The 27,589-nt window shown below is 41.3% G+C and overlaps 1 protein-coding gene across 1 annotated transcript in view; it reads left to right on the forward strand.

Moving 5' to 3' along the window:
- Nucleotides 1-27,589, forward strand: part of FBN2 (fibrillin 2) — a 206,065-nt gene that overhangs the window by 73,135 nt on the left and 105,341 nt on the right. The window contains exons 8-15 of the mRNA XM_056847979.1: nucleotides 5,674-5,799; nucleotides 10,964-11,116; nucleotides 12,110-12,343; nucleotides 16,078-16,215; nucleotides 20,050-20,169; nucleotides 21,603-21,728; nucleotides 25,608-25,730; nucleotides 26,214-26,336. Coding sequence (XP_056703957.1) covers nucleotides 5,674-5,799; nucleotides 10,964-11,116; nucleotides 12,110-12,343; nucleotides 16,078-16,215; nucleotides 20,050-20,169; nucleotides 21,603-21,728; nucleotides 25,608-25,730; nucleotides 26,214-26,336 — 1,143 coding nt within the window. The remainder of the gene's footprint in view (nucleotides 1-5,673; nucleotides 5,800-10,963; nucleotides 11,117-12,109; nucleotides 12,344-16,077; nucleotides 16,216-20,049; nucleotides 20,170-21,602; nucleotides 21,729-25,607; nucleotides 25,731-26,213; nucleotides 26,337-27,589) is intronic.

Here is a 27,589-nt window from a genome sequence, read left to right on the forward strand (position 1 = left end):
ATGAACAGGTAAAATAAGAACAGCATGTTAATAGCAAATTAGCAACTCCCCCCACTTCAGAAAACACAAGTGTGTCCCCTTCATAACTACCCCCACTCGAGGGGGGAAAGAAAAATGTAACATTTTGCTTCTTTTCTGAGACCCCACTTGTAATTACTCCTCTCTGTAGTGTTCTGAGGTTATGTGTGTTATACTTTCCTTAGCATTTCCTACTTATTTTCACTGCCACCAAAGTATCTCGCCTTAGACATCTTAGTTAAACCAAAAGAACAAGATGGCTTAATTATATTTGGTAGAATGACACAATGGTCAATGTGTGGGGATGGCTCTGAGGTAAAAGTAATGTCTAATTCACTTTACTCTAAATAAAAAAGCTGTTTTCTCTTGAACAGAAACAGAGTTTATTTAGAAGTATAACATCGTGATGGTTTCAGTATGGTTCATAAATGTAATGGTTTCTGTCTAGGATAGAAGGTCTCCCTCCTTACTGAGCCACAGCTCTGTGAACCCTCCCACCTTGTTTTGCCAGCAATCGGGTAACAAAACTCCCGCTGAGTCCACTCAGCATCTTCGGTAGCTGCCACCCCCCTTGCTTAAGACTTAATTCAGGCTGAGGCCAAGGTCACCTCAGGCTGACCCACACGGTTTAGAACTGAAAAACACATCGACCTTGCAGGGAAACTCTTCTGCAAGGTGGAAATAACAAAAGGGTTTGATTTGGTAAGCGTGCTGCCCCAATCAGGACCACTAGATTTAGTTTGAAGCCAGTAACGTTAAGGAGTCAGACAAAACTAAGGTTAATAATTTATTCAAACTTGCACTCCATTCCAGTTTAAAATATTCATAAGCACAGCAATTAAAAATAACAAAGCTAAACAAAACATCTAACTATACAGTAAGGTTTAGGTGTTGCAGAGTCTTGGTAGACCAAACCAATAATTGGGGTACATCCCAGTTCCCTGGACCTCACCAGTCTTGGCATCCAGGATGGCATTCAGAGAATCAAACAGCCAGAGTCCTTCCTGCTAAATGAAAGGTAACATGGGGATAGTCTCCATGCCCACCAGCATTCTGACAACTACCTCTCCCCCCCTCTAAACTAGCCCCCAAACACAAGATGTTTATCCTTCGGACCCAGATTGGGTTGAGCTCATAGCCAATCTGGCTCCGCCATGGCTGTTGGCAGGTGCCATTCATTTTACTGAGTCAGTAGTTTCCTTAATTGCTCTCCGGTCTTGGAGAATTGACTTGGGATTGTTCCCAGCTGTACACTATCCACAGAGGTGTAAACCATTCCAGGGGCCTTAAGACACCCTTCATGTACCAAAATGCCTCTGAGACTCAAACAGGCCCAAATTCAGGCCTGAACCAAGGAATGATTTGGACAAGGAATTGTGGCTGCTCAATTCCTTGACAGTTTCAGACAGGTACAGTTCTTTCTCTAAAGTTCCTTAAATAGACAGGCTCATTTCACAAAGGCTCATTTCCCTCACTTGCCACTTAGGCTAATAACTTCCACAAAGAACACAAGCTTCTCTCACTCTCCAAAGCGCCTCACTCAGTCTCTTTTCCCACTCAACTTTCTCCTCCCTTCTCCCAAACCTTCTGAACAAACTAGTCAACTCTGCCCCCTAGGCTACCATCCAATCATAACACACTTCATTCACCCACCTAATCCCCCACTTTCTTACTGAATTTTAAACCACATCAACATGCACATAAAACCCCATATTAACAGCGCATTCCTGAGAGGAATGCCTGGTGCCAAAAATCCGTGCAACCCTCATAGGGTTGCACGTGAGATACGCTGGCACTGTAATGCCCCGGGAATGCCTCCCGGGATTAGGGCTGTTGAAAATTTTTTTGGGTAAAATTCTGGTTCGGCAAAATTCGGCCCGTTTTGATTTGGGAAATGATGAAGTCCGAACTCCCCCCGATTCGGATCCGTGGAATTTGGCGCGAGATTTGGTGTTCAGGGGAAAATTCGGTCGTTTAAAGCCATTAAAAACACATTAATGCCTTTCCGTGGCTCCGGGGGGCATTTTGTGAGGTAGAGGTCCCAAACTTTCAGAATAGCTTAAGGAGACCCTTCTTGCAAGAACCCCCAAGTTTTGTAAAGATTGGGTCAGGGGGTCCTGAGATATGGGGCTCGGAAAGGGTCCCCCCAAAAATCACCAATTGGAATAAAGGTATTAAAAACACATTTGCGCCTTTCCGCGGCTCTGGGGGGCATATTTGGAGGTAGAGGTCCCAAAATTTCAGTGTAGCTTCAGGGGACCTTTCTTGCAAGAACCCCCAAGTTTTGTAAAGATTGGTTCAGGGGGGCAGAGTTATGGGGCTCGGAAGGGGTCCCCCCCATCTGCCCATTGGAATAAAGCCATTAAAAGGGATGTACTAAAACGAATGACAAGTCAGCCCATTGGAAGCAATGGGAGAGGCTGCCCAGCCCATTGAAGATAATGGGAGAGGGGAATGTTGGTTGACTTGCATTGACTCCACATTACAGGGGATGTACTAAAACGAATGACAGGCTAGCCCATTCGAAACAACAGGAGTGGGCTGCACAGCCCTTTGGAAACAATAGGAACCAGCCAGGGAAAGACTCACTGACTCACAGTTAACTCCACACGAAGTTGGCAACCGGTGTAAACAGTAGAAAGCACAGTCCCACACAGAGGCAATCAAGCCCACCCCCAGCAGAACAGGTAAACCCATCCCCTTTGGCTTCCCCCCTCTCACACACACACACACACACACACACACACAGAATCTTCCCCACACATACACACACACAGGAAAAAATGGGTCTTACTGTGGATGTCTTCTTCTCTTCTATCAGAAGCAGGGACTGGGAGTCAGGACTCAGGAGTAATCCAATATGATTCTTTCAGACTCACACACACATACTCTCTGGCACGGGAGGTTTTGCCTTGGATGTGCCGCTCTCCAGATGCATATTAAGGATTGCCTGCTCCCATTCATTCCAATGGGTGGATGGGGGGACCCCACAACTCGGGATTAATTGCCTTTTAGTCAGACCCCCGTGCCGGGGTAATGGTACAGCCCAACTGCCGAGGCAACCAGAACCCCGGGCTGGGGTAATGGTACGGCCCAACTCAAATGTGTTTTTAAAGGCTGTAATGGGCAGATGGGTGGGGGGACCCCTTCCAGGCCCCATAACTTGGGACCCCCTGCCCCAATCATCACCAAACTTGGGGGTTCTTGCAAGAAGGGTCACCGCAAGCTTTTGGGGCTTCTACCTCCAAAAATGCCCCCTCAGAGCCGCAGAAAGGCACAAATGTGTTTTTAATGCCTTTATTCCAATTGGCGATTTTGGGGGGGACCCCTTCCGGGCCCCATATATCAGGACCCCCTGACCCAATCTTTACAAAACTTGGGGGGTTTGCAAGAAGGGTCTCCTCAAGCTACGCTGAAATTTTGGTACCTCTACTTCCAAATGTGCCCCCCCAGAGCCGCGGAAAGGCGCACATGTGTTTTAATGCCTTTATTCTAATTGGCAATTTTGGGGGGGACCCCTTCCGGGCCCCATATCTCGGGACCCCCTGACCCAATCTTTACAAAACTTAGGGGTTCTTGCAAGAAGGGTCCCCTGAGCCCCTGAATTTGCCGAATTTATTCGGTGATCACCCCGAACTCGCCGAATTTGGCTTGTTGTTTTACCGACTTTTTAAAATTCGGTTCCATGCGAACTAGAAACCGCTGAATCGGGGAAAATTTGGCTTTTTTTCGGTTGGGGACAAATTGAATCAACAGTCTTACCCGGGATGCTGTTACACCATAGGAACGCCTCCCGGGTCGTCGCCACGTCCTTTGCTGCCGTCCACACACCGTCAGCAGGCTCCATCGGCGTACGGGCCCAGCGCTGCCACGGCAGAGGCCAGAGACCAGCGTCTGGCCCTGCATGCCGGCGCTGGGGCCACAAGCGCCAGCGTGCGCCTTCCTGATGCCAGTGCTGTAGGTCCTTGCGCCGGTGTGAGCCGTTGCCAGCCTCCAAAGGCCTTTGGCTGCAGCCGCTGGCGAAAGTCAGGAATACGCGGTAAATTACAGAACTCAAACTCACAATGTAGGAGTCCAAAGTCCAGTGTAACAGTTTAAAGTAGAACCTAGTAAAGTAACCTAGCACAATCCTAGTGACACAAATCCCTATTAGAGGATAAAGGGGGGTGTTTTCTAAATTCAATAAAAGGACATCACCCCTTGTGAACAAATGTGAAATTGCTTCAAAATAATAAGGTAGCAAACATTTAATACAACTTATTAAACATTTAATGTAACAGTACAACTTATGCAACTTTAAGTAACTAAATAATTACTATAAATATAGCCACACTATACAAAATCTTCAGTACCCTTCAGGAAGGGCACTCAGAACATTGGTAAACAACACACAATTCCCAATAATAAAGAGAGGAAGAAAGAAAAGTCCATAACTTTAATTCAAAATGCAGGGCTGTTTTTCCCTTTGTTTTTGATTAATCCTGCTGCTGAAGCTGCTGCAGACACTCTTTCTCCAGTCTGACCTGTAAAGGGAAATGAGTAGTCCCCTCAGTTGAACTCTGGGCTTCCCTTTTCCTTGCCAGCCCAACTGACTGAGGGGTTAAGAGTTTAAACTATACCTTAAAACCTTTTTATTATCATAATTCTTACAGGGAAAATTCTAATGCCCCCCTTTCTTTCTAACTTGGCCCACACATACCTGTAAAGGAAAATGATTAGTCCCCTCAGTTGAACTCTTCCTTGCCAGCCCAACTGACTGAGGGGTGGGGCTGATGCAGTTAGTAACGTATCTAACTGTTCATGCTCTGTGAGCTCCCCAGGTCCTAAAGTCCACAATATTGGCATGGGTTACACTTGGTAAATCACAGAACTCAAACTCACACAATGCTTACATAGTGAAATACCACAGAAAAGCTATCTACTGCTGATAAAGCAAATCAAACCAGTCTCTAGCCCTGGTGAGGGTCCAGCGTAGGAGTCCAAAGTCCAGGCCTGGGTTTGCATACTGCAAGCACAGTGCAGGCAGGGGACTTAAAAGTAATTCACGGCATTTTCACAGCCCACGCCACCAAAGGAGCAATGGGAGGAAAATTGCTGCCTAGGATAGCATGATTGGGCAAGGGCAGCTCTACTAATCCCTTTCAACAGTTAGATTGGCTGTAGAGTTGCCTATCTTTTCCCCATCCCTCCCTTTTGCAGAAAGTATGAACAAACTGCAAGCAGAGAACAGAATAAGCCTCGGATGAAAATTATCATTGTTTGGAAAGCTATGAGGAAGCTTTTTTGCTATATTGAATATTGCCTGTCTGATCTGATAATGGGGAAGTTACATGACTTTTAGGTTTGACAATATCTGATTGCACACCCCTACTAGACATTTCATAGTGTCCATTTTAACTAAGCAGTAAAAATCTCTAGGCTCCAACTCTGCCGGTTTACATCTGTTCTTTGCCCTTTTTTAAAAGAGGAAACGGGAAGAGATGCTTTGCCACAATGTCCCCCCCCCCCCAGAGGTAAACTATTGGAGGAAAAGAAAATCAAAGATGTATTAGTCCAATACTTAGCAAGCTTTACTAGTGTGATGGTAACAGCATAGATCATAATATTTGAAATAAAAACTATATAAAAATATTTTTCATCTACTTCTATCTACAGATATTAATGAGTGCAGCCTTATTCCAGGAATTTGTGATGCTGGCGAATGCTCTAATACTGTTGGAAGTTATTTTTGCCTCTGTCCACGTGGCTTTGTGACATCTACAGATGGTTCACACTGCATTGGTAAGTGTAACAGACAATTCTGACATTCTCAAAGCTAGATAACAGCCATTTCAGTAATCCTTAATCTTTGCCTACCTAGCACTTTTCATGTGGTCTGTACTCTATTAACTGATTTGTTAAGTCTTTTTCTATCTCACAAAAATGATGCCTTTCTGTAATTTCTCCATTGTAATGGAGCAGTGATCTTAAATGCAATGGTCATGAAACAGAATTTGCAAGTGCATTTCAGCCTACCTCAATATATTTTGTGTGAGTTTCTATTTGCATATATTCAAGGAGATAACTTGATTCTCAAATAGTTGTGAACAGACATGAAAAGCTAAATCATACTATTAAATACCTCTGCTGTGGTCAAAACGAAAACTCAAATTAGTATGCATTGACCCTAATTCTGGTTTTTGTTCAGTATTTTGTGGTTTGTCTCTGGTGATTAAAACAACAAAGGTAGTGTTTGAAAACTATTCATACAAATAGCACCGCTCCATTGTAGTCTATGGGGAATCTTTCCGGGGCTCGGGGGGCATGTTTTTCAGGGTAGAGACATCAAATTTCCAGCATAGCTGCTGGTAACTCTCTTGAGAAGAACCCCCCCATGTTTGGGTCAGGGAGTCCAATTTTATTGGCTCCCATATGGAGGATGTATGGGGGCCCATAGAATTGGACCCCCTGACCCAAACTTTACCAACCATGGGAGTTCTTCTAAGGAGGATCACCAGCAGCTATGCTGGAAATTTGGTGTCTTTTCATTTAAAAATACCCCCCCCCCCCGAAAGATTCCCCATAGACTACATTGGAGAGGGGTGGGATTTAAACACCTGCAGAGGTGGGGTTTTTTCTTTTAGTGGCTGTAGCCAGCGATCCTGAAATGATCCCCCAAAAGCTGGATTTTTCAGTATTGCTGGCTACAGGTTAAAGCCACATTTTTTTTCCAGCCCAAAAAAGGCCAAAAAATACCGATAAGGAATTTTTGACTCTTCTCCTGGTTGGGCTTTGTCAAATTCACACCCCTAAAAATTATAAAAATATGATGTAGCTGATCTGGCAGTGCATATCATATATTTACAGCCAAGTATGCCCCCCACACCATACATTAAAATAAAGATTTGCAGAAAAATATGAAAATTTAAAAACTCCAAAGCAGTAAAAGTGGTGTCTGTTCATGAGCAGATGTCTCAGTGAAACAAAAAAGTATTTTAGGTAGCAGTTTGGGTTGCTTCAAAATGTCATCAAACAGTGAAAGGAGGTATGTATGGAAGGGGGTGGAAGGAGGAAGTGCAGGCAGTATGAGAGGGGGAAAGTAAATGAATGATGGGGGAAGAAATGGCAGTGGAGAAAGCTGCCAGGAGGAGGAAAGACGAAGTGGGTATCAAGAGGGTAGCTGTCCAGGAAGGGTGAAGAACATGGCAGGGAAGAATTGGGTATGGAGTTAAGGGAGGGTGCTGGGAAAAGGAAAGATTAAGCAGGTGGTTGGGTTAGGAAATGAGCAAAAAAGGGGGAGGGTAATAGGTGACTGGGGAAAAGGTGTGCGTATGAAAGTGGAATGGAAGGAAGATGGCAAATGAAACTGGAGGAAGGGCTGGGGAAACAGACAGTGGAGGCTACACTCTTAATTCCTTCTAGTTGATAAAGAGTGTAACTTTGAAAGATGGAGTGAAGGCGAGTCCATAGGCCTATGCATTGCCACTACCAAATATGACTAAGGTTCAGAATGGTTGTCTATAGCTTTATCAGAGGCACTAATTGTTAAGAAGCAGCTAGGTGTTTGAAGAAAGAGCAACCATTGTCTCTACTGATTAAAACAAAATAAATCATGATATGTTTGTCAGTTTATGAAACAGTTGCATTCCATGTCAAGTTTTTTTCTTCACACGCACCTTCTGGGAGAACTAGGAAGAGTCACCTCCTCCAAACTCCCATAGATACTTTACAGAATAATCAGGAAGCTGTCTCTGAAAAATTAGTGCCCATTGAGAAAATAGCTGCAAACCATTCTGACTAATTACTCTAAGAAAAGCTATGTCAGGTTACATTTGCAGTAAGACTGTTACAGTTCAAAGAGGTACATTTGCTCTGAGTCCCTGACAGGGTTGCCAGGCCTTGCCTGGCATTCTGGGAGGATTGAGGGCAGGAACATGGGAGGGGGAACTCAGTGTTGTCTTTGCCACTTACAGGGAAAACATGGAAGTGACGTAGGGTACCTCAATAGTGATAGTGGGGATGTTAATACATTTATAGACAAATAAAAACAGTAACTTCTTAAAATAACATGATAGTTCCAATCCTGTTGTCCTGCTGCATCCTGCTGTCCCTTCAGAAGTTGTTTTCTTGGTGGTAGCTGGACCTCTAGAAACAGACTTGGGGACCAAGTAGAGGTCTTCAATGGAGGAAGAATCACTGGAAATCCCCCCCCACACGCACACAAATTTTTTCACTGGTAGGAGTAGCTTAGTCATTTTCTTTAAATCTGCAAATATTATTGTTTCCTGTATTCCTATTATTTGAAACAAGGGGAAACCTGCAAGGAAATTGCAGAAGTGGCCATCCTATTCCCTCTGGTTTTGCTTCCTTTCCTCTCCCCCCCCCCCCACCTCTTGTCTCACTTTCTCTCTCTTTGGCCATTTTTGCAAGGTAATTAGCAGCACGTTCCAGGCTTAATTGCCCCACATATTTTTTTGAATTTTGCATGCTGAACCGTCATTCTGGAAGTGACTGCGAAGCCGGCGCATACCTGCTTTGCATTACTAAAGAGCCCATTTAACGCGGACTTTGGTGTTTGCCGTGAACAATCCCCCTCAAGGAACAATGCAAAACAACAGAGACGTGTTAGCTATGCATATGCTAATGGATATGCAAACAGGAACAAAGGAGCAGGCGAGTGGGGGGAGTGGAACTTCTTTTGCGTCAGGACCGTGAAAAGGCATTTTTAGTTGCATTTTTAAAAAAGAGCTTTGAGCGAACATCAAAATTAATCATGCAAAAATGGCCTTTCTCTCTTTTGGTATTCTCTCTCTCAATCTCCCTCCCCCATGACTTTCTTTCTTTATCTGTCCCCCCAACCCCCGTTGCCTCTCTCGAAACACACACACTCTCCCCTCCCCCAGGGCCCCATCTCATGTACACACTGCTGTAAATTTCTCTTTCTTTTTGCATCCCTCTTGTCTCTCTCTCACACACAGTCCTTAATTTCTCTTTTTTTATCCATCCCTCCTTTCTCTCTCTCTCACTCACACCCACAAACTGTCCTTCCTTTCTTTCTTTCTTTCTTTCTTTCTTTCTTTCTTTCTTTCTTTCTTTCTTTCTTTCTTTCTTTCTTTCTTTCTTTCTTTCTTTCTTTCTTTCTTTCTTTCTTTCTTTCTTTCTTTCTTTCTTTCTCCCTCCCCTCTCACACACATACACTTGTTAATTTCTTTCTTTCTCCATCCTTCCCATCACACACACTCTCTCTTGTTACCTTATGTCCTTCTTTCTCTCCCCAACTCGCTCACTGGTCCAACCACTCACTGGCTCCTGCCGTTCCCCCCTGTGCAGCTCAGAGGGGGGAGGGCAGCAATTCCCACTCCTCCTTCCCTGCCTACCTGCCTGCCCACCAGGCGTGCCACCTCTGCCTCAGCCCCCCGGCTCTTCCTCCCTTTCTCTCCCCTTTTGCTTACAGTCTCCATTGCCTAGCTTAAGTGGTGGCAAAGGCCTCTACTCCTTCAGCTGCCAGGCACGGCCTACCCTCCATCTGCTGCCTCCACTTCTAAGAGGGAGATGAGGCCAGCTGACAGAATCACATTCTATGTACATGTTCAGACAACCTTACTGTGTTTTGGGGTAATTTAATCCCCCCCTCTATTTTTGTTTGAGATTCTCTGACTTTTGTGCAAACCAAGGGGTTTTCTAAGTTTGCAGAAAATCTGTGCAATTGGGCCTGATTTGTGGATTTAAGTATCTGCAGATGGCCCCTCCTTCACTGTTAGATGGAGATGTACATGAAGACTAGTGAGTATTTATTAATGACACTGAGCGTGCATACATTAATTCAGTTTCTGTAGCATTGTTGATGTTGTTCACTAAAGTTTACACATAGTTCATGAAATTTACGCCAAACACTATTCAGTTTTCTGCCGAATAATAAGAAAAAAAGAATTATGCCTAAGATTAAGGCACAGGTGCTGCCCCCTCAGTTCAGGGAAAGGGCATGGCGGAAATGGATGCAGTCTCTCTGGCATCTCTAAGAATGGCCCAACCCCAACATTAAATACAAAACCTGCTTTCTTAGCATACCAGGATCTCCCTCTGCCCCCTCTGTAACTCAGCCAGTTTTCTTGAGGTGCCAGATGCAATCCTGTGTGCCCACTGTATAACTCTGCCTTCCTTTTTTGGAGTCCAAATGCCATCCTGTGCCTACTCTGTAATGCTGCCTGCCTTCAGGAGGTATCAGGTATTGGCCTCTTCCCACTCTGTAAATGAGAATTTAAATTACTTTTAAAGCGTGTTCCCCCATCTGCCTGAAGTTTGAAAAGGATCATTCCTTTGATGAAGTTCCATTCCAATTAGATGGAAAGCAAAGCAGATACCACTTAGCAGTATTCCCAGTTAAAATGTATTGATCATTGAAACCAATGGAAAAACAAAAAACAATGAATGCAGCAACAAATGAAACAAAAATAAGTGCATTTCTAAAAACAACAAACCAAAATAAAGAAGAAGAGTTGGTTTTTATATGCCGACTTTCTCTGCCACTTAAGGGAGACTCAAACCGGCTTACAATCACCTTCCCTTCCCCTCCCCACAGCAGACACCCTGTGAGGTAGGTGAGGCTGAGAGAGAATGACTTGCCCAAGGTCACCCAGCTGGCTGTAGGAGTGGGGAAACCAACTCAGTTCACCAGATTAGCCTCCACCACTCATGTGGAGGAGTGGGGAATCAAACCCAGTCCTCCAGATCAGACTCCACCACTCCAAACCACCGTTCTTAACCACTACACCATACTAGAGAAGTTCAAATGAACTTCTCTAGTAGCCAAAATTATAGCACACACCACCACAAGCGTCTTTTTCTATGTTGATTAATTTTACATTTGTTTACACTGTTTCTTTAAATGCTGTTCTTAGATTAGGAAAATTTTTAAAATGTCTCATACAAAAGGTCTACTACTAATTTTCTCATTCTCAATATCCAGATCAAAGAGCAGGAACATGTTTCTCTAGCTTGGTGAACGGCCGCTGTGCACAAGAACTTCCTGGGAGGTTTACCAAAATGCAGTGCTGCTGTGAATCTGGGCGATGCTGGGCCCTTGGGTCCATTCCAGAGATGTGTCCTGTCAGAAGTTCTGGTGAGTGTCTTTAGATGCCCATTCTGGTTAGTGTCACCCTGATGATGCCCATTAGGTTTGGCTTAATAATATCTCGATTGTTTTAAAATCCAGTTTTGGGGGCGGGGGAGAGAAGAGTTCTAATAAAATTCAGCTTTAAATTTTTTCCTCACAACCTGCTCAATTCTTACGTAGATCCAATCTCTTGTTGGACACATTTTTTTAAAAAAAATTTTTTTATTGCTTTTTTATAATTAAACAAAAACAAAACAAAAATAAAATCATAATACAATACAAAAAAATACATAAAAATACAAAATCACACAAAGGGCACTATTACATCTATAACAAATGCTTTCCATGCTATCCTTTATAAAGAAAACATTTTTTGATAAGTAGGATTCTTTTCAGGAGTCCATGCTCATTTGCATTGAAAGAAACAGCTACCATTTCATTTCTTCATACTAATTTGAATTTTCAGAGTACAGTACAAGATATTTTGCTTCTGTCTGTCTATTTAATTTTTATCTGTCCCTTAGAGTAGTAACATCCTTGTGATGTAGGTTAGGCTGAGAGAGAGGGTGATTGGCAAAGGATCACCCAATAGGCTTCGTACCTAAGTAGGGATTTGAAACTGGGTGTTCCAAATCCTAGTTAATCACTAACCATTACACCACATTGGCCTTACTTCGTAGTTGTCATCTGTCTTACTGTACCTGTTTGAGTATCCCATGATGTTGCTGGCGAAGCTGGGGAAAAGTCCACTTCTAACACTAGGATGAAACTGCATGGAGTGGATTGAATGGCAGGAAGTAAATTTAATAATATAATATACTAGATTTGCAGGGGTTATTTATACTCAAAGCCAATTGTAGAGGCAACATCTCCATTCAGTTTTAAAAATGTTTTAGAATGAGGATTTTATTTTCCAAATGGACACACTAATGTATATTTTTGTCTCTTTATTAAACAATATCATGATGCATCTTGATGTTTGTGGTTTACTTTTTGTAGATGAATATCGGAGGCTTTGCATAGATGGCATTCCAGTTGTAGGTGGTACCAGACCTGGTGGCACAGGAGCAAACGGCTTCCTTCCTGGTGGAAATGGAAATGGCTATGGTCCAGGTGGAACAGGATTCATTCCAATTCCTGGAGGAAATGGCTTTTCTCCAGGTGTGGGAGGGACTGGTGTAGGGACTGGTGGTCAGGGCCCCACAGGGAATGGCCCCATCATTACAGGGCTAAGTAAGTAGTTTTTTTGGTTAATTTTTTTGGTCCTGTAGTAAACACGTTTATGTATCTGTCTCTTTCCACTTGAAGTTATGTGCTAACATTTGGATATTTTTCTTTTCACGCTTTAGGTTTGGAAACAGTTCATTTCTCAAGTGTGACCATTTTCTCCCAAGCTACTTTTCAGTGTGATATATGTATCTAGTTCTCAAGTGCAAAGTAAAAGCTTTGTTATCTGGCATTATTCAGAATGCTCAGTTGACTGGCACTGGGCATAGGACAAGCTCCCCTTCCTCAGCTGTCATAACATGCCAGGCATATATGCACACCCCACTCCTGATTTTTACCCATCCAGCTTGATACCTGTGACCATTGTTGACCTTCTGATGTCATCCCCAGGTGCCTCTTCTTTCCCCTCAGTTTGCCTCGAGCAATCAGGAGCAAGTTCTGCCTGAGGTTTCCTGGGCAGTTGGCCCACTTTTCTGCCTGCTTCATAGGATGGTTCTGGTTCAGGGAGGAGAATCCCATAAGATGTGGGGACTATGGCCATGTTGTTCTAGGGTGGGGATAGTTGCTGTGGATTTCTCTCTTTAGGGGCTGGTGCATTAATTCATTGTATTCATAAAACGCTTGGCAGTAAAAGTTACAGCTTGTGATGCAGATTAGCAGGAGAATCCACTGAAATGTTTTGCTGAACTGGGAATTGGAGAACACAAAAACATTCAGCCAGCACACTGCAGCACAGCACCATAGTCAAAGTTTTTGCATTCATACAGTAAGAGAGACACTTCATATTTCTGTATTTTATAGCCTAATGTGACTGGAGTGAGAGGTAGTTTATGTAAAAAATGAAGTACCAGAAACTTAAATGTTGCATGTCTGGAGTCTTCCGTTTTAACTAAATGATGGGGTTAAGAGATCAGTGCTGTGAGCCAGAATCAAGAATTGGGGTGGCTGAAGTGATTGAAAATGTGGAGGCAAGTAATAAGGTAAAAACTAAACAGAGAGAAATAGAAGAATAAATGTTTAGAACAAGTATCAGCTACTGAAGGCTCCAGGTGCATTCCCTGCACAGTACATACTACGAACTCAGAAACAAGAGAGGTGCATGAACGGAGTAGTAGTTATGGGCTTTCTGGTAGTTCAGTTTGGGAATGGGGGTACAACCCAGTATCCTACTGCACTCTGCTCTGACAGAGAATTCTTTCTTGCTTAAAAAGCAGCAGTGCAGCTCCTAGGTTAGCAGAGATTATATCTAGGCAACGAAATTCTTGGCATTTGTAGTACAGGGTTACCTATCAGAAATATACATTTTTGTCTCTGGCCTCAGCCTGGTGGAATGCTGTGCCCAGTGAGTTTAGGCCCTGTGGGTCCTAAAACAATTCCATAGGGCCTGTAAAACTGCACTGTTTCACCAGGCATATGGTTGAGGGCAGTGATGGGCTTCCATCTAGCTGGCCTCCCCTTCTCTTTTTCCTCCTCCTCTTCCACCTCCATTATCCCCCCACAGATAGTAAGTTCATGTATTGCTGCTCTGGTCCTATGTATTATTAATTGCTGCTGTGATATAAATGAGCACCTGGGGTTTTAAAACTGTAATCTATGAATAAAGCTGTCATCTAGGAATAAAGTTGTCATTCCAGGTTTAGTCTTCCTTACTATCATGGGTTTCCTTGATACATCATATATGTACTAACTGTAGTCATTTTTTTCATTGTTTAGCAATATTTTGCCATGAGGAATATCCTGAATGTAATTTATATATATATATACACAAATTGTGTGTATATGTACACAAATTGTGTGTGTGTGTGTGTGTATCTATATACACACACAAGCAGGGGACCTGCAAAGACTTGTGGAGGCACCTCATTTTCCTCTCTTCCACTGTTTCTTTTTTTGCTTTCCTGAAAGTCCCCATAGCTTTTCCCTTTCCCTGTTTTTTACTCTCATTCCCATCCACTAGCCAACTTTCTATTATCTGCCCATCTGTCTTCAACTTTCCCCCCTTCCCTCCCCTTGGCAGCCTCTCCCAAAGAAAAGTCTGGCCAAACATGGGGCTTTTCTCAGGTTTATAGGAAGATATGTTTTGTTCATCCATATCCCCAGTCTCTGGATTTAAGTATCCACAGATGGGGCCATGTTGAGAATCAGATATATCAATGCTTGCCACTAAAAGACCACCAAGGAGAGGACAGTAGGACATCACATAGCCCAGAAATTCAGAAAAAAACTGTCTGTAATAGAATTGTCTCAGAGCTTTAACAGAAATTGGTAAGTCGGAGACCATATATCTTGTTCGGTCCAAGAAATGCTGATTGTGTTGCCTTGATTTGCCTTAGGGCTGTGCAGGGAATAATGGGTTAATCATTCAACCTCCACTCAGTTTTAGAATTAGAAGCTAGGGTTCCTCTTTTGTTATTAGCATTTTAATTGAGAAATTTGTCCTTCTAAAAAAATGTAATTTCCCATCTTTAAAATGCTAATAACGAAGCAAGGAGACTGATTTCAATAGTGAACTGAGTGGAAGTTCTGAGTGTTGAACTCTTCCTTCCCTGCCGGCCCTGATGCAAATTGCATGAATCAGCAATTTCCATTTTATGGATGGAATGAGAAGCATAATGTTTTCTATTTGAGCCATTACAACGCCTTCTAAAAACCAGCAAAGAAGAAACCCTCTGAACTTCCTCCGGGAGGCCACTCGAGAGGATCTAGATTGTGACGGGCAGCGGGATGCAAGGGGGGGGTTGATTCACTGGGGATGGTGCAGCCATGGCACAGCCAGGCCATATCCTGAGCAGCTTGCTGCACTGAGGTGAGCAAGCCACACAGCCAAACTCCTCATACACCTGTGGAACTGCTGTATGTAGTTCCAGGGTCTATGCCACCATTTTTGTTGGTATAAGTTCACCCTGGCAAAAATGGGTGTTCCTGGGGCAAAAGGACCTAGGGAGCTGACTAATGTCAGCCCCTGGGAACGCCCCTTTGGAGGAGTGCTGCCACCAAGGTGTCTCTGTTGCCTGTGCCTCACACTGCTGTGCTGCTCCCTGGTACTGGCATAATTGCCCATTTACATGATGCAAGTGACACTTATGCTGGCACAGGGGTCACACCGCCTTCAAAGGCCTTCTCTCCCACCCCCCCAGGATTGCATTGTAAGTCCTGCAATCAGGCTGATGATGATCTCACAATCCTGTGACATAGGACAGCAAGCCACTAGGGGGAGTGAAGCTGTGACACAGGTACATACCAAGAGAAATGGCTCTTCTTCAGTATCTTTGCAGTTCTACATAAGGAACTGGAACTATGCAGGAACCTTTAGAAACTTTAGGTGGGGAAAAGCGCTAAGAGTTTTGTAGAATATCCATTGATGATTTGAAGAGGTGCAGTACAATATTATGAACTACAGAACACTTAAGTTACAGGTAAGCAACTATGGTTTGCTTTCTGCCACAAATATAAAACATATCTTCCATGTCAGTGTTATTTCAAGGCAATAGACAATATTGTTGATTATATATGAAAGTCAATATAGTATGAAAAGAAATTCAAACTTGTTTATTATTTGGACCCCAAACTCTTTGATAAGTCCTAAGGAGTTAACCAAGAGGTAGTGGCTAGATTGAAATGTATATGATACATATTAATCCTCAAAGTTCTGCTAGTGGTAACATGAAATCATAAACACAAGTATAAAAGAAAATTTAGTTTCATGTTCTAATAGAGCTTGGTTCTTTATTTTTTCTTAGCAATACTCAATCAAACAATAGATATCTGTAAGCATCATCCAAATCTTTGTTTAAATGGGCGCTGCATACCAACCATTTCCAGTTATCGTTGTGAATGCAATATGGGGTATAAGCAAGATGCAAATGGAGACTGTATTGGTGAGTATAGATTTCTGTTTGGCTCTTATTTTTCTTGCTAAGCATCCTCAACCCAAATATCACTTTCTATTAAAAAAAAAAACCTCTCATTTCTTTTAAGCTGAATTTATATATCATTTCTTGGTCTTCTACTGTGCTCTGGAGCCTTCATCATAATGAAATGAGACAATTGCACATGAGCTTGTAACAATGAAAAATTGTGTTAGTTATTTGTACCAAAGTAATATACAATGAATATTTATTAGAGGAAAGTTAGGTTAAATATTTGTTGGCTAGCTCTTGCTCTTAAAAATGTTGCACATTTTTTCATAAGTAACATAACTGCCCATATTGCAGATTGGCATACAATTTTGCACTGAAAAATGACTAAAAGATGCTAAGGTTGCTTTGGTTCACATAAATTAATGAAAATTATACTAAACTCTGTGCAATGTCTAGATGATCTGATGGTCTCCCAATTAAAAAAAACAAACCTGGAACAGTTTTAGCAACCTCATATCAGGAGAGTCCTATGAAGTGGAAATAGTTACTGAACTGTTAGAACACATTTGGAAGCAAGTGTTTGAGATTGCTTCTAAATTATTGCAACAGATCAGTAACAAATGACCAATAACCGTTTTGAACTAAACCCTTGTTAATTTATAAAAGCATTCATAAGGAAACTGTTTTTGAAGTTACTGGATTGTTCTTTGGGAAAAAACCATAAACTGCTAAGTACTTTGTAATGAACTTCCACAAGAGCTAGGGTACTAAGGCTAGCTGCAGGGACATTAAGAAAATTGGAAGGTGTTCAAAGAGAAACAGTTTGAACAGTAATAGGGTAAGTTGGGTGGTACAGTGGACATATGATAAGGAAGGCAAAATTGCACTAATTGAAGTACAGAATGTGCTTTCATGTGGAGATTCAGTTTTTGTACCAGAAGATTCTGTTTCTTTGCTGTGATTTTCAACAAAAATCAAGAATTTATTCAATGTTTTATGAAAAAGCCACGGTGCATTTATCTTTACTTCCTTCTATTACCAGTATGTAATAATATGGGAATTTCTAAGTTTAAATTGATGGATCTGAAGAGAAATAATATATGTCTTCTGTGGAGGTCATGAAATAAGTGACAAAGAATTGCCCCTCGTAATTCAGATTTGTTATCATTTAAGGCAAATAGTTTTCCATATTAAAATAAAAAAACATGAACATTTCTTGCAAATTATGTTTTCACTCCAAGCTATGTCCTGTTTATTAATACCTTCTGCCCACAAGCACATTAAGAGCTCAATAATGTACATTCTTCCAAGATAATCTTTTATTTTTATGTAAATGAAAGTTACAGTTATGAGTTATATAAGCTATTACATACCAAACATTCATATCTTCATATGGCTTTGTATGAAATAATACATAAAATGATGAGCTTTGTTGTGATGAAATTATGTTCAACAGTATAGTACTGAGTGCAGAATCAAATCCAAAAGGGCAGCTTCATTTGCTGGAAGTGAGAGTAACAGTTTTCTTTATGTTTGACTATAAAGTAGTATGGGGATAAGGAGTATAAACTGCTGCATACAGTTCAGTAGAAGATTCAAAAAGTCTGTGCTGAAAGGCATCTACATTTTCAGAGCCATCCTATGGTACACTGCATTGGTAAAATGCCAACATTAATGTAATTTAAGCCACAGTTTTCTCAGAAATCTCTCAGCCCACGTGGAGGTAGGCAATGACAAACCACCTCTGAGTGTCTCTTGCCTTGAAACCCCTATGGGGTTGCCGTAAGCCAGCTGTGACTTTACAGCACTTTCCATCACCAAGTGTAGCTTACTTGGTGCCTGTGTTATGCAAGCAGAGGAATCAAAAGAAAAATTGTCACCAGAATCTAGTCCATTCCATTCTATAAACCTTTAATGGCATAGACATTATGACAAATATCACAAACAGAAAACATACATCTTAAAATCGGTACGATAAGATCAAAACTGAGAACCATAAGTATCAAAGATTTTAAGGTTTTGGATTTTCAACACTTCAACCAAAAACTTGGCTACATCCACAGTGATCTCTGGAGTTACATCATTCATTAAGAATTGGCATTTTATTTTATTAGGCAAGTGAGACTTGGCATGTAGCCTATTTCCTAACCATTTCGCACGTGGTGATACATATAAAGAGCAGTCAAGTAATATGTGATCAAGCGTATCCAGGGAGTTAGAGTCACATGGGCAAATTCGATCCTGAATTGGAATTTGGTGAAACCTTCCGTACAAAATTCGAGATGGGAAGGCATTAACCCTGGCAAGAGAAAATGCTCTCCGAAGGGAAGGAGTATCCAAATTATAAAAATATTGGGGGATACTTTCAGTTTTAGTCAAGAGACCCATCATTGCTGACAAACAGACAAAAGGTTGAGTGGGATGTAACCACTGAAACAGAATCTAGTCACATTGCAAGTATCAACCAAACATGAAATGGCATGTTGCAGCACCTACATAAGCCATGGAAGGAGCCAAGGACACATAGCAACAGTAGCCCACCTCCTTGATATCATCTTAACATTTCCACAGCTCACTTGAAACAACCAGGAAAAAAATGACCTCTTCCAGAGGCATTGGGAGAAAATGCACTTGGGATGGGAAGAAGCATGCTCGACTGTACGTCCTGTTGATTATAGGCAGCTTCTTAGTAAATTGGCTTCAAGGAAAGAGGCTTCACCTCAATTCCCAGACCATCTAGGAATTGGTGATTAGAGTTTGTACCAGGGAAGGCAAGATTATCTCTTCAAATTTAAGGAAAGAGAATTAATGTGTGGGAAGCATGTGGAATCTGTACCAAGCACTACCTTCTTCTGCTGGGTGTTCTGATCAAGAAAAAGCCTTGCCATGATTCTAAAAGCTTTTAACTTTTTATTTTGGACGATTGTTGAATTTTTACAGGGGTAATCCCTGTATTAGCTCCAGTCCTAATTTGCCTGAGCAGCTATTAGTTTTTTACGGAGGCATTTGAGGCCAATAGCCCCTTCTGATAATTTTAGCAGTCTCAGAAGGAATGCTTATACTTCTCTCAGTATTAGGCTCTCAAACCAGGACATGAGTTTAGGATCCGATAGGCTTTGTCCCCTGAGAGATCAGGCTCACAAAGGATGAGTAGCTTCTAGCTTTGCCCTTCCAAGTACTCACTGCAGTGTTTTGGGCAATAGTAATGGAATGAAGGTTCCCCTGGTGGGACAGTGAAGATCAAGCAATGTTGCTGGCTGCCTTTGCCTTAGAAATGGCACCATTGTCCAGAAATAGTTGCCAGCCAGCACCTGTTGGTAACAACTATCAGTAGCTGGATATACAAAGTCTTGGCATGCTTCTGAGAGGGAAAATATATGTAGTTGAAATGCAGCATCTTGAATAAAGTTGAAGATTCACAACAAAATAATGTAGCATTAGTGCTGAATTTTCCAGGAGCAGTGGCTGGATGCATAATAAACCACTCCCCAAGCAAAAAGAAGGAAATAGCATTTTTTGTTGCATATGCACATTTGCGCAGAAGGTGTTGGTGTAGTCTGTGGAATTTCTGTGGATGTCTGCCACCATAAAGTGGAACAATGAAAAATTCTGCATAAAGTTTTTACAGTCCTTTGGATATTTACATATTTTTGTAAATTAGGTTGCTGCCATTCTCAAACACTTGAAAATCTAGCCAAAAATTGTATGAAATGTTCATTTAGTTTTATGGTCTGCCTTTCTATCAAATGGCCTTCAGAGCCTTAAGAAATGTGTGGTCAAGTGTGATTGAATTTGAGAAAGCTATTCTGCAAATATTGTGAAATCTGATTGTCTTCTTTCTGATGCCAACAGATGTTGATGAGTGCATATCAAATCCATGCTCTAATGGAGACTGTGTGAACACACCTGGATCCTATTATTGCAAATGCCATACGGGTTTCCAAAGGACTCCTACAAAACAGGCTTGCATTGGTAAGTAAGTGTTACTTGCACATTTGTAGACTTTACACATGCTTATGTTTGTTTTGAGTCAGTCCACTTGGGATTTTGAAAACAAATGAGTTTTGTCTATTCACTAAACCATGACCATGGCATAGTGTCTGAAGGAATGTAATTAAACCTACAATGAGAAAAAATCAACAAATCTGCTTGCACATGAAAGTATCAGTTTAAAACTCTGATGATCATATAGAGATAGAAATGTATCTCATTTTGAGATTCAATCATGATAAATTGTAACTGCAGACCCCAAAATCCAAATAGGAGGCCACTGAGAAAATAAAAATTATTCATCATTAAATCCCATTGAAGCTCGTAATGAGCTGGTACCGAACAATCTCTGAATCACCATGGAATTTGAGTGGTCTTTCACTCAACAAAATTTTGAAGTCTTTGGCAAATCAAGGATTGATTTAGGGCATCAAGTGTGCTTCTTTTCAGTCTGTTTAAGCTGATCAGTTATAAATTGGACAAAGGGAGTCTGCTTTTCAGAAACTGAATCCAATAGAATATATTAGTTTTATAAGTAACTTCAGTCCTGTTAGTTTCAGTAGGACTTAATCACAACTAACTGATTCTGATAATTAGGCTTCAAAACTAGGTAGAAGCATTTTCCTTTGTAATGATGTAAACTTCACAAAATATTATTTAATATAGCATCCTGTTAGTGTTAAATGTTTTGTTGTGTGTGTAAAAATAATTTACTGATTACTGATGGTGATATATGTTTTATTTATTAGGTTAAATTATGGCTAGGGAAGATTTACATTAGAAAAACAGTTCATGGGATGGGTTAAACACATCTAATGCCATGATCCTGGTCCAATTCAGACTTGTTTGTATCTGTTGCTTATAGATCTTTAAAGAGTCAGGTGTTATGATCATAATTCTACAATGCCTTGTCTAGTTGCACCTTAAGGCAAACAGCGCTTGGCCTAGTGGTGTCCATCTTTATATCAGGTCAGGTCCAAGTCCAGGTCTGTCTCACCTGCCAGGGTTTCTTTTTTTGGACAAATCTCCCAGGGTAGAGCCTCAGAACAGAGTGCGGGGAGGGGATTCTCTTCACCTGATTCCCACACTCTCCCAATTAGCTGTTGGAGTCTGGCTCTTCCTCCCTAGCTGTTCTTGGGCATGGTTTTTGAATGCTCCCCCAGGGAAGGGCAACTCCAGGTTCAGCCAGTACTCCCTCCCCACCCCAGACCTGGGGAGTGATGAGTCTTTGGCTTGCTGGTGTGATGTGCCTTCAGTGGGGCTTTGTGTCCCCTGAGGTAAGTACAGAGGCAGAAGGGTCGACCCAATACAAATCTGCATTAGCTCCATAGAGTTAATTCAGATACATTGAACTAAACGTCATCATATTTTGTTACTGAAAAAAGTGGAATGTTCATTTTATTCTTTTTTCTTAGATATTGATGAGTGTATTCAAAATGGTGTCCTTTGTAAAAATGGTCGTTGTGTGAACACTGATGGAAGCTTCCAGTGCATTTGCAATGCTGGTTTTGAACTAACAACTGATGGGAAAAACTGTGTTGGTAAGAATAGCTTAGATTTTGCTCTTAGTTTTTCTCCCTCCTTGCAGTTTGTTCCTGGGCCCAATTCAGCATGCAAGTGTTGACCTTTAAATCCGTGCATGGTTTAGGACTGGCATACCTTAAGGACTGCCTACTCCCATACAAACCTTGTCATCCACTATGGTCATCTTCTGAGGCTTTATGTCGGATGCCCCTGTTTTCTGAGGTTAGATAGGTGGCAACCCAAGAATGGGCATTCTGGGTCATTACATCAAAATAATGGAAATCCCCCCTCAGAGAGATTTGATTGTCCCCTTCTATCACTGTCTTCTACTAGCAGGTGAAATCTTTTTTCATTTCATCTGAATTACCTAAATTACTTCTCCTGCCTGCTTTAGGTTTTAATTGCTATCTCTGTGCCTTATATATGTATTTTCGTTTTGTTTTAATTGATTTTATGATGTATTTTTATTATGCTTTGTTTTTATTGTTAGCCACCTTTGGTTGTCCTGATAGGGCAGAAAGGTGGGATATAAATTTTACAAATAAATAACTACTTTGCAGTGGTGGTGGTCAAAAGTGCCATCAAATCGCAAATGATTTAGGCTGACCCCGTAGGGTTTTCAAGGCAAGAGGCATTCAGAGGTGGTTTGCCATTGCCATCCTTGCAGTAGGGTTAGTATAAAGACTTACTTGTTTTGAGATAATTGAGATTCCTAGTGTTATGATTGTGTTGTGTTTGTTTGTTTGTTGCTTGCTAAAGTTTCAGGTAAAGCTTCAGTATATTTGTTTGCAACAAATTAATCTGGAAGATAAATTTAGTATTCTTATAGCATCTGCTAGTTGATTGTGATTTGGAATGTACACCATTTACTCTTACATAGCTGTGAGATAGTATGTTAAATTGATGTTACTGTTTTGAGAATAGAGGTTACTGAGATTAATCAAAGGCCGTTATTGGAGTTCATTATTGAGGTGAGTCTAAACTTCCAAGGTACTAACCTAACAGTATGCTTGCAACAGGCAAGGTTGGTAACAGACAGAATATTTCTGTAATATTGAATTTGTTACAGCGCATTCCTGAGATGTGCTGGTGGCTGTGCAGAAAGACCTTAGGAGGCCAGCACCGGTGCAACCCGGCGCAAGGGCCCACACCGCCAGTGCCCAGAAGATGCACGCCGGCGTGAGTGGCCCCAGCGCCGGCATGCAGGCCTGGCTTCCAGTCCCTGGGACCAGCATCTGCTGGAGCCTCCTGCCGGCATCTGGAGGCCATAACTGTAATAAATGGCAGCACGTGGCTTTAAAGATAATAATATGAAATATACCAACTGGAAAAGAAAACAATATTATAGAATATAATAATTCTATTTTTTGAAAAATCCAAAACACAACATATATTCATAAACACTGTGTTGAAAGCCACACAGAAACCTCACAGGGTCTAAAATAACAAAAAATGTATAATACAGATTGCTTTAAACAACATGAACAACATAAATTCAAGAATTATTTCTATGGCTTTAGCAAGGGCTCATGTATACTCAAGAATTATAGTCCATGAAAAATCACGAAGAGACGAAGAAAGGTCCAAGGTGGGTCTATCACAAGTACGCGTTTCGGAATCCAATCCTTCCTCAGCTTGGCGACCACAATGATGTTTAAAGAGACCAAAAAATGGCTTCACTGCTTTTCAAAGAGTTCAAGGAATCTTCAAAAGGAAATTCATGGGAACAATTTTCCCCCGGCACAGGCACAGGCCGTGGCGGCAAGCCAGGAGGCATTCTGGTGCCCCGGGAAGGGTTCCCTGGGGTATTCCTGCGCCAGCCGGGGGGGGGGGGCGGGGCCGATGTTAGTTGGCCTTCTGACACCCCTTTTTGTGTGTGGTGGCGTATCTCCCATGCAAACCTTATGAGGGTTGCACGTTTTTTTTGCGCTGGGTAGAGGTTTCGGAGGTGCTGAAACCTCCTTAGGAGGCAATGCTGCTAGTTTGCCTCCTAAACCTGGCACAGGCATTCCTCTCAGGGTTAGGGTTAGGCACAGGTCGCGGCGGCGAGGAACTTTAGGAACTGTAATTTGGCAATAGATGGAGAATAACATTCCTGAGTAGAGACAGCAGAAATCATATCATTTATATCACCGTCTGTCTGTCTGTCTGTCTGTCTGTCTCTATATATCTATAAAATAGATCATTAATAGATCATTAATATATAGGTTGAACAATAAAGGGGCACACACCCCTGACATATTCCCTTCTGTAGGGAAATTATTTTGGAAAGTTGTCCATCTAACCCATAGCACACTTGGGCAATGGGATTAGAATACATAATCTCAATCAGAGCCAACAGTTTCTTGTCAACAGATGTTGATTTTAACTTGTGCCACAGTTGGGCGTGAGGTACAGTATCCAAAGCTTCCTTCAGATCCATGATGGTGGAAACAAGGATCCCCCTATGCTTGGTTTTATATTTATTAAGAACTAAAGTCAAAGCTGATCATCTCTACCAGCCTCTTCGCTGAAGCCAACCTGTTCCTTCCCCAGGATGTTATTAGTTTCCAACCAGTCCACAAGTCAGTAATAAAGAGACAAAGCATAAAGCTTCCCGACCACTGATAAAAGGCTGATTGGCCTATAGTTGGACGGGTCAGCTCTGTCTCCCTTCTTATAAACTGGTATTATGACAGCATGTCTCCAAGTTGATGGCATAACTCATTTATCTGAGTAAATACAGTTGGCACTATATCCTCCCACCAGGAAATATTGGCTTTGAAGAGTTCTGGAGGAATCCAGTCTGCACCAGGGGCCTTCCCATTCTTCATTTGAGAGATTGGAAAACAAATTTCAGATTGTTGAGGGGGGGCACTCCAGTTATTCAGCTGGATCCCAAGTACTCTGATAATCATAGTTATTACAGGAGCTAGCAAAAATATTAACATAGTGTTCCTCCCAAGTATGCAAAGAAATATGAGATGAGTGTGGACTCCTAGGATGTAAAGCAAACTAACCCACTTCCAAAATTCACTCACATTTCTATTATTTATGGCAGCTGTGACTAGCTTTTGCCAATTAGTAAAGCAAGCTTCTTCTTTACTCCTGCGTATAGCTTGATAATATGCATTCTCCCCCAAAAGCTTGTAGTGCTGTTGAAGAGATAGCACGCCTATATTCCATAAGTGCCTGGCAACAAACTTTTTTAAAAAACACACTCAAGGTTAAACCAGCTATTTTTATAAGTTTGAAGGCCTCATCGCAAGAGATCAGTTTAGCATAAGTGGGAAAATAAGAGAATAAATTTGATCTAATTTACAACAGTTATCATGCCCACAAAAATGACTTTAACTATAGCCAAGTTGATAAAAAAAGGTTCAAGAAAAGGTTTAATTAATTAAGGCATCTTTAAGCTGCCTTTCCACCCAACTTAGGATCCCTAAGACAGCAAATTAAAATATTAAAAAAGATTTTAAACACATAAATATATAAAAAACTATTTAAACCACATAAACACATGAACAGGAGGAAGGATAATTAAGAATCCCTGAAGGAACACCATACAAAACAAGAATTTTTTCACCTGTGGCAGAAGACAGTGATAGAAAGAGTTAAATCTCTCTGGAGGTGGAATTCCATAATTTTGGTGCCATAACCAAGGCCATTTCTTAGATTACCACTCGTTTAGCCTCAGATGGCAGGGGCACCTGAAACAGGGCTTCTGAAGATGACTGCACTGGCCAGGTAAGTTCTTAAGACATTATCTTAAATGAATATGTAATGTATTAAAATAGATTTTCTTGTAGTGAGAATTTTTTCTTACCCTTCTGAAAAGGTGCATATCTTGGAAAAGATCTGACTTGAATCAAGCACTTTTTTTTCAGGGATATAAATCTTTGCTGTTTCCTTTTCAGATCATGATGAATGTACTAGTACCAACATGTGCTTGAATGGGATGTGTATAAATGAGGATGGTAGTTTCAAATGCATATGCAAACCTGGATTTGTCTTGGCTTCTAATGGACGTTATTGTACAGGTATTTATATCACATCGTCTTAAGAAAATCTTGTCTGAACTTTTACCTGTCCACTAAATTATTGACACCTTACAAATATGAGTATTTTGCATGATGCACAGAAGAGAGGCTGTGTAAGGATATGAGAGGTGCACATAGACCTCCTGTTACCTACCCTCTTGCCTGCATGCCTGCCTCTGTGCTCATGTTGACACAGTAAGGGGAAATCCAGGCTTTGTTGAGCTCTGTGGAAGCCTCCATACATTGGTACTACACCATGCTGAACTGGTTCGGGCCATATTGGTGCCATTTTGGTGTCAAGCCATATTGTGTCATTTTTAAAAGAAATATCATTAGGTACAGAAATATGAAAGACGTTTAAAGACTTTAGATCTGACAAAGGAAGCTTTGTCTCCTGAAAGTTTATATTCTGAAAATCCTAATTTATTGGATTTGTAATCTGTTATATAGTACTAAATAAAAGTTATGCTTTTCTCTGGCTAGATATCGATGAATGCCAAACACCAGGAATTTGCATGAATGGCCATTGTATTAATACTGAGGGGTCATTTCGTTGTGAATGTCCACCAGGTTTAGCTGTTGGTGTTGATGGTCGTGTATGCGTAGGTGAGAAAAACCTTTATAGCTCTATATGATAGAATGTATTCTGATTGCTGACATCATTTTGTCTACTGTTTTGTCTGCTGTTATAAATTAGTTTTGGTTTTCTGTAGCACTGGGCTAATCATATCTGAAACTATATTATCCTCTTTTTGTAAGTATCATAGTCCCAAGTACTTAATATTTTGGGTACTAAAATTATTGTTTCTTGTGTTTTTATAATGTTTTATTTATTTTATAAGCCACCTTGATTTCAGCAAGGGAGAAAGGTGGCTAATATATGTTTTGAATAGATCATTTATTTATTTATTTGTCTATCTGATGAAAACTAGGTAACACACATGTGCTAAAAATTTTATAACAATGCAGGCTGCATTGGTGTTCAGGAGCTGTCTTGTTTTTTCCATTAGTCCCACAGGGGCAAGCCTGAAAAGCTTTACTCAGCTGGTGAGGGGGCACATATATGCTGCCACCACCAGGCCAGCTGCCAAAGCCCCAGATAGGGCAGGCATGTACAGCTCTTCTTGCTCTGTGCAGTTCTTCAGCTAGTTCAAAAGGGAAGATTATTCTTTCCTGTTGAAAGTATAAGTTTCAGGACAGAAATATGAACTCACAAAAATCTGGCACACTGCTATTAGTAATATGGCTCATGATACCATATTTTTGTTTATCATAGCACTATTTCTTCATAAAAAATGTATCAGGACTCATTTAAGAAATTTACAGTGCCATCCTAAGCAGAGTTATACCCTTTTAAGTCCATTGAAGTCAATGCGCTTAGAAGGATATAGGGTTGCCAGCTTCAAGTTGGGAAATACCTGGAGATTTTGGGAGAAACCTGAGGAGGGCGAGGTTTGGAGAGAGGAAGGATTTTAATGCCATAGAGTCCAATTGCAGTATGGCCAAAAGCGGCCATTTTCTTCAGGGGAACTGATCTTTGTTATCTGGAGATCAGTTGTAATAGCTGGAGATCTCCAGCTGCCACCTGGAGGTTGGCAACCCTAGAAGGATGTAAGTCTGCGTTAGGTCCTATGCAAAGATACTGGCGTAACACTGCATAGAATTTCACTGTTAGTTGTCCAACACAATGATATAATTGCTCTAGACATGCAGTATTGGGAATAATTCCAGTGTGGTGCATAATGAAATTCTTAATCATTTTTGCCAAATTCTGTGAGCAGAATTTCAGAGTGCATCTACTTTAAACAAATTACTTTAGATGCTTCTTTGGCTTCTGAAGCCTTCTTGTTGGCTCTGCT

The sequence above is a fragment of the Euleptes europaea genome, chromosome 4, assembly GCF_029931775.1.
Source record: "Euleptes europaea isolate rEulEur1 chromosome 4, rEulEur1.hap1, whole genome shotgun sequence".
In the NCBI taxonomy this organism is placed as follows: domain Eukaryota; kingdom Metazoa; phylum Chordata; class Lepidosauria; order Squamata; family Sphaerodactylidae; genus Euleptes; species Euleptes europaea.